This window comes from Loxodonta africana, chromosome 6 (assembly GCF_030014295.1).
Source record: "Loxodonta africana isolate mLoxAfr1 chromosome 6, mLoxAfr1.hap2, whole genome shotgun sequence".
Taxonomy (NCBI): domain Eukaryota; kingdom Metazoa; phylum Chordata; class Mammalia; order Proboscidea; family Elephantidae; genus Loxodonta; species Loxodonta africana.
Genome location: NC_087347.1, coordinates 63541927 through 63554520, shown reverse-complemented (window position 1 = coordinate 63554520; position 12594 = coordinate 63541927). Strand labels below are relative to the sequence as shown.

General features: G+C 36.3%; 1 protein-coding gene across 1 annotated transcript in view; it reads right to left on the bottom strand.

Annotated features, from left to right (window-relative positions):
- The window catches only part of NCKAP1 (NCK associated protein 1), a 110276-nt gene that overhangs the window by 71193 nt on the left and 26489 nt on the right, over positions 1 to 12594 (bottom strand). The window contains exons 3-7 of the mRNA XM_003406182.4: positions 3923 to 4015; positions 3394 to 3450; positions 2559 to 2701; positions 2383 to 2473; positions 432 to 569 (exon numbers count right to left, since the gene is read on the bottom strand). Of these exons, the coding sequence (XP_003406230.1) occupies positions 432 to 569; positions 2383 to 2473; positions 2559 to 2701; positions 3394 to 3450; positions 3923 to 4015 (522 nt within the window). The remainder of the gene's footprint in view (positions 1 to 431; positions 570 to 2382; positions 2474 to 2558; positions 2702 to 3393; positions 3451 to 3922; positions 4016 to 12594) is intronic.

The following is a 12594-nucleotide window of genomic DNA, read 5'->3' as shown; positions in this document are numbered from 1 at the left end:
GACCCAAATCAGTAACTATGTATATGTATTTTGCATACGCACAACATCTAGTTTCAAACACACAGAGGAGAGATTAGAAAGAAATACAACAGAATATTAATAATAATTTTTTCTAGCTAGTAAGATTTCGGGTGATTTCTTTTTCTTCTTTATATTTTTTGCATTTTTCAAATTTTCTACCATGACAGGATAAAACAAACTTTTAAACTTACAACACATACACACATACTATTAATTACATCAACTCAGCATCAGTTTTTGTTTAGTATAGAAATAAAAAATAAAACAATATGATTTAACTAATGAGCATTTTACAAAAAAATTCACTGGTAAGTTACAGAAAAAATTTTAATGGCGCTGCTTTACTAGTATTTTAAAACAATAAATCAACTTTAGTATTTCCACTCAAAAAAGGCAAAACATAACCATACCGTGTCTGATTGTGCAGGATTAAGCATTGTACTGGGTGCACTGATGAGACTCAGTAACTGGGCATTTCTCCACTGGTCAGCTGAAAGATTCCTTCGAGGATATACCATCTGAAGAGAAATTAGTGCATCTGAAAGAGACTAATTAAAATAGGAAAAGAAAAGCTGAAAAATATATTTTTTTCTTTTCTACTTAAATTTCATCTATAGTTGTGAGTAGCCACCACCTGTCCCATCTGTCAGTGGAGCCCTGCATGTTTTAGCAGTGCTTTCAGACTAAGACAGACCAGGAAGAAAGGCCTGGTGATCTACTGAGAATCAGTCAATGAAAGCCAGATAGATCACAAAAGTCTGATCCACAACTGATCATGAAAATAAAGAAGGATTGGGCATTTCATCTCACTGTGTATGGGATCGCCATGAGTCAGGAGCTGACTTCACAGCAGCCAACAATACCAAGTGCTGTGAGTTTCCACCGTACCATCACAAGACAACAGAGACTAATTACAACTGTGCTCCATAACATCTGAGTGGGGTACCAGCTGCTCCTCCTCCAGATTTTTACCCCCTCCCCATTTCATAAAATCTACATGAATTCCACATTCCTGAGCAAGAGATCAGCTTAGGAAATCACACTACTCTTATAAACATTAAAATGTCTGGCAATCTTGGGACCTTTATTTAAAAAGGGATAGGGGACCTAGTGTCATCCTTTTGTGTAACATAAATTTCTACTCTGATAGTTCTCATTGAAAGAAAAAGGCTCTAGGGTTATTTAGGCCTGTGTTCATAGATCTCAACATGTTTCGTATTTCTCCACAGAATGCCTTATAAAAATAATCCATTATATTCTAACTTAATAAATTACTTAACTTCTATTTGCCAATTGTTCTTTTCATTACACCTTTACCATCAAAGTATTTAATGTTCCATCCCATCTGTTTCTTGCCTAACTTCATAACTGTCTTTTGCTATTCATTCCTGCTTCCTAAAAACTTAGTGCAGAAGCAATTCTTTAATCTAGCTGCACATAAATTGCCAGGGAGCACATTTAAAATACAGAATCCAGGGCTCCACCTGAAACTTCATGAATCGGAACCTCTGAGGGTGGAACCCATGGATCTATACTTTTATTAAGCTCTACCAAGTGATTCTGACTAAAAATATGTTTTTAAAACTATATTAAATTGAGTTTTAACAAATTTTAGTAAACACATGATAGCCTTTCTATCAATACTCTGAAATATCACGGAACATCAGCAAAATCAAGATTAGGAAATAACTAACTGGTCTAATTCAAATGAACAATTCTTCTCATTGTGCTAATAACTGTGGAGAGCTTAAAAAGGAGAGCCAACGGCCTTTAAGAAAATTTTCATTCCCTAAGAGGGGAATGAATCAAATTTGAAATGACTAAATAAAAACAAGGCCATACTTTACTAGGAAAGATCAGACATGGATCAAGAAAGGAAATAGGATAGAAGTGGGGAAGACAATTCTAGGTGGGGAAATAGCATTACCAAAATCAGAAAGACAGGAGATGACTATGCTATGCTGAGTACATCCTGATACTTTCTGATACTTCTATCTATGCTTTAGATTTTTTACTTCAAAATTGATCCCACCTACTAGCCCCTTTCCAACCAATGATCCAACCAACTATAAAACATAAAAACTCTACAAATGTGTGGATGTAATACAGATATACAAAGAAATTAAGTTGGAAGAGTATCTCGAGAATTTTCATTGTATTAAAATTGAAGGAAAGTTCTTGGTGTTAACCGTATGTCAAGAAAAAGCATAGATTCATACAAAATACTGTATTACTTTAAAAAAATCTAACTCTTAGCATAGCTTCCAGCATCATAGCAACACACAAGCTACCACAGGACAACCACCTGACAGAGGGTGGTCGCATATGCCAATTAATGTACATCTAAACAACTGTACCCACCTTGCTATGGGGTACAAATTCTTCCATCATCTTCTTTAAAGGGTTTTCATAATCTACAATCATTTGGCCAAGGCGTGGGTATTCTCTGTCACTTAAAATAGACATATCAAATTTCACTGAGTTATAAGCCATCAAATTGAGAATTTTAGAAAGATTTTTATAACGCAGGTCCCTACCTTGCTCCATGGGTCATTTCATGAGCATAGTTGTATAATCCAATGATTGCCTTCCTTTCTTCAATTCGAGATAGCAGTATCATTAGTGTTGTATAGGTTATGATCAGATCTAAGTAGTTCTTAGTTAAATCAAAGTTTACAGTCTAGGGGACAAAAAATTAAGTTTAACTCCTTGCTTATTGCGCAAACTTTTAAACACATACAAAATATCCATGGCAGCTAATGAAAGCTAAAAATTTTCTATAGTTATTTTATCTCCATTTCTAAAATTCTAAGTTTTGTGTTTGTGACATATTTTACAGATGAAAAAGAACTTGTGATTACCTCATTCAAACTAGTTAGTTTAAAAGGACAAACAAAACAGAATAAGAAATACTTGTGCCAATCCCATCAGGTAAGAAAAAGGACCATTTAAAAAAAATAGTTCACCATTATATCAATGGATTTAAGCATTTTTCACCTTAAATCGATGGAAATGCTTTTCACTTTGACTTCCTACATTAAGAAATTTCTTCCTAGGAAATATTCTATCAAGTACACCTTTTACAGAGAAAAATACTACCCACTTAATTTTTAAAATTGGGCATACTGAAATTAACAATTACTTTGCAGTATGTACAAGACTTAAAATCAGTGACATTCTAAGAAACAAGTAAGAGAAAATATATAACTCCTTACATTAAAAAAAAAAAAAAAAGCAACAAAACAAGCCAGATTAACAATGCTAAAACTTTATATACTTGTACTATAAACTTTCTCTAAAAGAAAAGCATTCAGTCACCTTAGTTGTACTGGAAACAGGAGAATTGGGATTTTTTCCAACAATGATACTTACAATATCAAAGAATACTTGGCAAACATCAATCGTATTCAGCAATTCACAAACATGGTCCTGAAAACAAAACCTCATTTTAATCTTTTACTTATATAAATAATGTTAAATTCAGAAAAGCACTTAAATAAAATATATATTAAATTTATTTTCTATGACACTGATGAGGAGTGAGCTTCTTGGCTCAAGTAGACACATGAGACTATGTGGACAGCTCCTGTCTGGAGGTGAGATGAGAAGGCAGAGGGGGACAGGTGCTGGTGGAATGGACACGGGGAATATACGGTGGAGAGGAGGCGTGTGCTGTCACTTTAGGGGGAGAGCAGCTAGCAGTACACAGCAAGGTATGTATAAGTTTTTATATGAGAGACTGACTTGATTTGTAAATTTTCCCTTAAAGCACAATAAAAAAAAATTTTATTTTCTGCAAGAATTCCAATTTTATTTTCAACAAATGACTAAGCAATTTATACAATTAACAAATACTAAATCTACCTGTGAAGGGTTACATTTTGTATGTTAAAATACATACCTTAAATTCCATAACATCTACAAATGTGAAGTAATATAATGCCAGATTTTTCAGAATTTCTGACTTTTCTTTCTGTAGTTGAGCAAGCTGTTGCTGTAAAAACAAAATTATTATGTATTGTTCATTGAACACAAAACATTTAATTTACTACAAACGATCTTCTTTTATGATTGCTATATGGAAGCACAAGCTTTAAGAATATTTCTGGATGATTCAGGCTCTTTTTTAAAAAAACCAAAATACTCGAGACAGCACTGCTTATTGTGATCAGCAACTGACAGTGTGAGGCTATAAAACGAATCAAAAACCAAAATACTGAGAGACACAGCAACTGCTAACAGTGATCAGCAACTGACAGTGTGAGGCTATAAAACGAATCAAAGCAGATTAGTACCAAATTGCACTACTATTAAGGAAAACTAGAAAATGTTAGGAAAAAAACAATTATCAAATGAACTCATTAAAAAAAAAAACAAGACATGAGCATGATCACATTACCAGAAATATGAGAAAAGAAGGTGAAAAACATTACAACTTACACTACAAAAAACAATATGCTTTATAAATTTGGAACTTACCAAAAAGAACATCCAGGCAAAGCCACGTTACGCATGCAAAATAAAATGTAGATACAAACATAAAATACAGTAACGGTTCCCTGACCAATCCACAAAACACAATAATCTATTAAACGAAAGTGAAAACCAAAAAAAAAAAAAAAATGAGAAAGAAGCAAAAACTAGAGTTAAGACACTGGTAAACAAAGGAAAGAGAGAAATATGAATACAAAAGACAAATATTATTTAAACCAACTACATTATGAAATATATAAAAGCCCTAATTTTTCTTTTTAAATCAACTGTTAATATAATTTCTTAAAGAATCCACCCTTATTAATATAGTAATACCCTGTATCACAAGACTACCAGACTCCCAATAAGCCATCTAGATAGAACCTTTATGCTCTTGAGTATAGTCTGCAGGACAGCAGCTTCCACATCACCTAGGAAAAGCACAATCTCAGGACCACCCTAGACATAATGAATCAGAATTTACTTTTAACAAGGTGATTCAAATGAACATCAGTCATCTGAAAAGCACTTATTTTAGAACACAAGAACTAGAAAACATAGGAATTGGTTTCAAAGTATCAAACTTGCTATCAAAGCCCACACAATTTTGGCCCTCATCTAGTTCCTATACTTAATTAACACAGGAAGGTTAGGATAAGGAGGTGTCTAAATACAATCATACTGAACAATCATGATAAGCAGAAAAGTAACAACAGTGAGTCTAACATCAGGGGACGATTCAAAACAGCTATAAAAAGCCAATTAAGAACAGCAAGCACAGCAGTCTGGTAGACCAAATACTACAGGGTAAACCACCCTAAATACTGCAGTCCCTGAAGACATTTAAAGAGGTCTGGAAAACATTTGTAAATGAAATCTTATTGCTACTCTCCCTAAAAGCCACACAAATTAAGGTGTATACTTGTAGTGATGTGTGATTGTTTCCAGCTTCATCTATAAAAGAAATACTCTATTTTAGACAATATATCTGTTTCAAAACAATTCTATGTTTTATACACACTTTTACGTCCCTAGGTGGTGCAAATGGTTTGTGTTTCACTGCTAACCTAAAGGCTGGTGCTTCAAACCCACACAGCTGTGCCATGGAAGAAAAGGTCTAGCAACTTGCTTTCATTAAGATAACAGCCAAGAAAACTCTCTGGAGCAGTTCTATTCTGTAATACATGGGGTTATCGCGAGTTGGAACCCACTAAATGGCAACTAACAAGAATATACATATTTTTAATCATTACCCCTCCCAAAAACATTAAGTATTTATTTAAGAGATGATCCTATTTCCTCAGATTACACTATCCGTGCCTTGTTCAACATTAAACTAAGTTTATGACTGATGTTTCAGTCCTTTTCCTACTTTTCAGTTGTACTTTAAACGCAAGTTTTCAAATACAACACTTTGACAGTACACTCAACAATAGGATCAAAAGCAGGATAACAGAGTTGCTAGTAAGTTCAAAAAAAAGGATCTAGGATCTGACTGGGTCAGTCTTCCCCAGTGAACCTACTACTCTCCTTGTTTGCCACCTTCTTCAAGAACATGAGGTAAATAGGTCAACCAGCCGGACATACAGTAAAATCTGAAGCAAATAAAATCATCATGTGTATGGGGATGTGGGATAATCAGCTTTAAAAAGGTGACCTATGTCCTGGTTTGCTCAGGATAGTCCCAATTTATGCCAGCCATCCTGGGGTAATTATTAATTAATAGTGCCCCTTTCAGCTTCAGTGTCGTACTATGGACGTAAATGGCACCTGGTCGCCATACTTTTCTAGGCCTTAATGATCTTTTAGTACAAACCCTCATGTTAAATATTAAGAACCTAATGTTCTCAGAGCTTAAAAGAAACTTCCCATATCCAAATCCCACTGTTCATAAATCATTCTGTTTAAATGTTAACCCCATTTTCAAGAAAGCATCCCTGACTGAACTTTTTCCTTAAATGCACATATCCCTCCTCCAAATGGGCATAATTTGTATGCCTTTCTTAACAGCACCTATCACTTTCTACCTCGTATCACAGGTGTCTCCAACACTGTAAGGCAGTGTACTAGACTCGATTTTTCAATCTCCACAGCCCATATGATACAGCTCTGCACATAAAGAAGTACCTATTTAAACATCTATCAAATGAGTGATTATAATGATAAACCTAAAAAACCTAAAAGACCTTTAAATGTGTCAGACAACACGTTTTGGTAGGCGATGCTAGAAAACCTACCTCTTGTTGTGCAACCATGGTTAAGGGCCTTCACATCTCAGAGTCTAATACTCTCATCAAAATGAAAGCTGATGTGGATAGTTACCCAAAATGATGTACATAAGAATATCTACCAGCGTCTGACACCCAGAAGCTGCTCGTTAAATGTTAGGTGAGTAATAAAGGAGGCACATAAAACATTCCAAAGCAATCAGAAAGTATTAACTTCAGGTTCAACATCCAGAACATGGTTCTCCTAGTTCCTCACGTCTTTGTTTTACATAAAATGTTTCAGATAAAATGCAGGAAATGGTTTAATAACAACACAGATCAATAATAAATTGTTTGATGTTACATAGCAAAACATTAGAAAAGTACTGTTTTGAGAAAAATTGATTCTATTCACTAATACAAGCAGTTCCTAGGTTACAGATCCGTTCCTAAATGAGTCTTTTTAAGAATGTGTAGGTTAAGCAAGGAAACCCTGGTGGTGTAGTGGTTAAGTGCTACAGCTGCTAACCAAAAAAGGTAGGCAGTTCAAATCTACCAGGCGCTCCTTGGAAACTCTATGGGGCAGTTCTACTCTGTCCTATAGGGTCGCTATGAGTTGGAATTGACTCGACAGAGGGAAACCCTGGTGGTGTAGTGGTTAAGTGCTATGGCTGCCAACCAAAGGGTCGGCAGTTCGAATCCGCCAGGCGCTCCTTGGAAACTCTATGGGGCAGTTCTACTCTGTCCTACAGGGTCCCTATGAGTCGGAATCAACTCGGCGGCACTGGGTTTGGTTTTGGTTTTTGGTTTTAGTACAACAAAAGGTCAAAGTCTTTTCAATGATTTACAAGCTGCACATGCAGGGAGTGAAGGAGATTGTGATAAAGAATTTCTTGGTTTAATCTTTCAAAGTGAGAGCAAATTTAGATAACATTAAAGGACAAGTTGTCAACTGTTGGTAACCTGGGGACTTGCTGTACTTTCAAAATACATTCATGTAACACATAGATTAATTATATTAGTGAAATATCTACACAATGCTTTCATCAAGTATTTGTAATATCAACACTGAAGTTAAAGGTGCAAAAATGAAAATAAACACAATAAACATTACCATGCAGATCACAAAATAAGATTGTATCTTTGCACTGAAAAATTTGGGCAATTAATCTTTGTTTAATTAAGATGCATTTTTCACACAAAAGTAAGTATCTAAAAAATTGATTGAGCAGTGGGATGCAGACCTCAAATTCTCGTATAAAGACCAGACTTAATGGTCTGACTGAGACTAGAAGGACCCTAGAGGTCATGGTCCCCAGACCTTCTGTTGGCCCAAGACAGGAACCATTCTGAAAGCCAACTCTTCAGACAGGGATTGGACTGGACTATGGGATAGAAAATGATACTGGTGAGGAGTGAGCTTCTTGGATCAAGTAGACACATGAGACTATGTGGGCAGCTCCTGTCTGGAGAGGAGATGAGAGGGCAGAGGGGGTCAGAAGCTGGCCGAATGGACATGAAAATAGAGAGTGGAGGGAAGGGGTGTGCTGTCTCATTAGATGGAGAGCATCTAGGAGTATACAGCAAGTTGTATATAAATTTTTGTATGAGACTGACTTGATTCGTAAACTTTCCTTAAAGCACAATAAAAATTAAAAAAAAAATTCACATTTAGTGTATACTAGTTTTCATTCTTTTAAAGCAAAAATATTGGCAAATTACTCTAAGAAATCAATACCTAACAAAGCTAACCCACTTATTTTCAATACAAAGGAATATAGCTATAGTTTATCTATTTCAACTACTACCTTCTCTCATCATCAAAACTGCTTAAGCACAATACATTGTTTCTTAATCTAAATTATGCTAGTATTTTGTTTCTTTGAAAAGACAATCAAATGCAGACACTAGGTTTCAAGGAAAGTGTTGTTCAATTTCTTAGTATATTCTAATCCAGAATTTTTTAAATAATAGTACTGAGAGTATTTGGGTAAATTCATTTTAAGTAACCATCCCAGCTACCACCCTAGTCATCAGCTCTCACCTGGACTATAATGGTATCCTCCTAATTGGTCCCTGTATCCTCCACTCTTGCCTCTTCAGTCTATTCTCCACATAGCACCAGGAAAGTGGGCATTTTAAGATACCACGTTACCTTGCAAAAATGACTCCAATGATGGTTATGCAAGATGTTAACACTGGATGAAGAGTATATGGGAAATCTCTGTACTATTTTAGTACGTTTTCTGTTAAGTCTAATTATCATTTCAAAATAAGCAGTTCTTAAAAATTCCAGTGGTTTCCCATCACAATTAGAAACACAAAGTCCTTACCGTGGCTCAGAGTAAAAACTAAATGGGACCCCCATCTACCTCTCAGACCTTATCTCCTTTCATGCTCTTCTGGTCTCAGTCATTGTCACGTTGCTCTTCCTGTTGTGTTCCTCAGATTCACCAAGCTTACTGCCACCTTAAAGGCTTTGCACTTGCATGTATCTGGGATGCTCTTTGTCACTTGTTAGCATAGCTCACTCCCTCACCTCATTTCTCTTTGGAGGGGCCTTTGTTGATCACCCTTATCTAAAATGATCTCCCCACCTCCATCACTCGCTAATCCTTTATACGCTTTATATTTCTTCCAACCACTTATCTCCAAATGATACAGATGATTTAATCATCTTAGTTGTCTAATGTCCCAACTTGAAATTAAATTCGATGAAGGCAAGGAGTCTCTCTTATTTCCTGTTGTATCACCAGCTTCAAGAATACTGGCACACAGTAGGTACACTATAAATGATCCTCAAGTTTATCAACATAAAAGTCACAAAGAGAGATCTCAATTTTCTTTTTAGGAAGTTCTCAATTTTAAAATTGCACTACTGATTATGGGTGAATGCAGTTCCAGGTAGCAACTCATGTCTCAAATGAATTTATGTATCTTAACACATACAGAGCGGTAATTTAATCCCTTGAACGAATCACCAAAGTTGGGCAAAATATTTCATTACAGAGGAGCTGGCTGTCTCAGGGGGAGGGCAACTAGGAGTATATAGCAAGGTGTATATAAATTTATGTATGAGAAACTGACTTTATTTGTAAACTTTCACTTAAAGCACAATAAAAGTTAAAAAAAAAATTCATTACATCCTTCCAGGACCCTCCCCCCGCCCTCCCCCCAAAAAAACGACCCATTGCCACAGAGTTGATTCCAACTCATAGCGACCCGATAGGACAGAGTAGAACTGCCCCATAGAGTTTCCAAGGAATGCCTCGTGGATGTGAACAGTGGACCTTCTGGTTAGCAGTGGTAGCACTTAACCACTATACCATCAGGGTTTCCCCTTCCAGGACAGGAAAACATAAAAGAGGGAAACAAGAAGACACTAAAGAGAATGACATATCCATATCCAATATAAGCAAATCTCCTCAGATGACATGGAAATCCAAATTAACACAAAGATTAATCACTTTAAAAAAAGGATCACGGAATTCCAAATTCCTTTGTAGGACTTTCCTTTTAGCAGATACAAAATGATTCCACTGACAGTCAACTATTTTAGAAATGTATTTTTCTGAGCAAAGGGTAGCGAATAAATTTTAGGGAAAGTTATCTTAACACCAACCTAGTAAAGAAGTGTTGACCCAAAAACCCACCGCTGTCGAGTCAATTCCAACTCACAGCAACCATATAGAATACAGCAGTACTGCCCCATACGGTTTCCAAGGCTATAAATCCTTCCGGAAGCAGACTGCCACATCTTTCTTCCCACAGTGTTGCGTGGGTTCCAACCGCCACACTTTTGGTTAACAGCTAAGCGCTTTAACCATTGCGCCATCAGGACTACTAAACAGGTGTTACTAGGTGTTAGGGTGTGTTACTAAATTTAATCCTTATAACCACTTCTTTTTGAAATATGGAAACAGAACATAAGGTCAGATGCCAATCCAGATCAGATTTCCAAGCTAAAGCACCTCTTCAATACGTTTCAACATTCAAGTTGCCTTACAATGACATAAAAGTAGTGTAAGGACAGGCAAAGCTAAAGCTATGGCTTCTTTTCAGAAAACACCTGTACTTAATTATAGTCTCATCAAATTCACAGACTTCTAAGAACTCCTCTAAATCAACCCTTTATTTTATGTATCAAGAAGTAATTTTTTCCAGGTTACATTGCTAATTATCAGTTTAAATTAATTCTAAAAAGCAAAGAAGAGTTTTATATTTTAAAGCACTGAAGGCAAAATAATAATAATTTAAAGGTTATGCCCAGGCCTCTTTACAATATGACTTTATTGCTCCTCTGAGCAAAAATTGGAGTCTATTTTCCCATCCTTAGAATTGGGGCTTGCCTTGTGACTTGCTTTAACCAACAGAAAGCACAAGTGACACTGTTATCACTTTTATGGCCTGGGATTAATTAAAGAGGCCCTGCAGCTTCTGATTCTGCCCTCTTGGAACAATGCCCTGAGGGCCATGCTGTGAAGCTTGGTATAAAATATGATGTGGACAGACAGGTTCAGCACCCCCGCTGTCCTAGCAAGGCCCATCTCCCAGCCAACCCACCAGCTGAATGAAGCTGTGACACAGAGTCCAGGTAAGACCAGCAGTGGAATTGCCACAGAATCACAAGAACAATAAGTTGTTGCTGTTTTAAGCCAATAAGTTTTGGGGTGTTGTCTGTTATGCATAATAGATAACTGAAACAAAGAGTAACATAAACTTCCAGAATGTAAATTAAAATTATGTCTATTTTACCACCTGAGCATATTACTCTACCTCAGCTAAAAATCTTGGAAATTTAAGATTTCTGGTCTTGGATGGTCAGATAAAGTGAGCTGATAAAACTAATTTTATCAGCAGTACTAGGAAATCATTAATTATGTGCCCTATTAATAGTGGGTTGGTCAGGTGTAACAGCTGGTCCTTGTGATCATACACATACCACTTTACTCCTCTGCTGCTTCCTCCAGTAGCATCTTAACTTGCTCAGGGTAATTGGCCAAAGTCCTTACTGTCTAGAAAGCTCTACTATGATCTGCCTATCCATACAATCACTCTGACCTCATCTCCTACCACTGTCCCCCTCTCACTCTATTTCAGTCATAATGTCCGCCTTCCTATTCTCTGAACATGTCAGGAATGCTCCCACCTCAGAGCCTTTGTAGCTGCTGCTCCCTCAGCACAAAAGATCCTCCCCCCAGGTTGCCTCACTCCCTCATATCTTTGAATCTGTGCCCCAATGTTGCCTTCTCAGCAAGTCCCTCTCTGATCATCTTATGTAAATTAGCATCTCCGGCCATCACTCTTATTCATTTACCCTGCTTTGTTGTTCTTCCTAGAACTCATCTTTATCTGGTATTACATTTTTATTTGCTTATTGTCTTTCTCTGTTCAGCAGAAAGTAAGATGTATAAAAGCTGGGACTTTGTTCACTATTTGTTTGCTTATTCCCCCCATCCCAGAATACTAACTAGCTCACAGAAGGCACTCAATACATTTATTAAATAAATAAATAAATGAATGATAAGTAGAGAGTGCTATAGGAGCACATACATGTAGTACTTACTTAACCTAATTTGAAAGGGTTAAGAAAAGCTTCTCTGAAATGATCACATCTAAGTACAGAACTAAAACAAGTAGAAGTTAGCTTAGTAAAACAATTTGGGAGGGAAGGAGAGATGTTTCAGATAGCAAAAACAATATAAACAAAGGACCATAGGCAAAAGGAAGCATGGCCATTTGTGCCTTGAAAATGTACACAAACTCCCCCAAAATAAAACTCTATTAAAAAAAAGTAAATGTATTCTCCCTGTCCTCTAGGTTCTACCCTACAGTAGCCAGTAACAAGTAGCACAGCAGGGTATCCTGTATACCCTTTGGCCAAAGACTATTA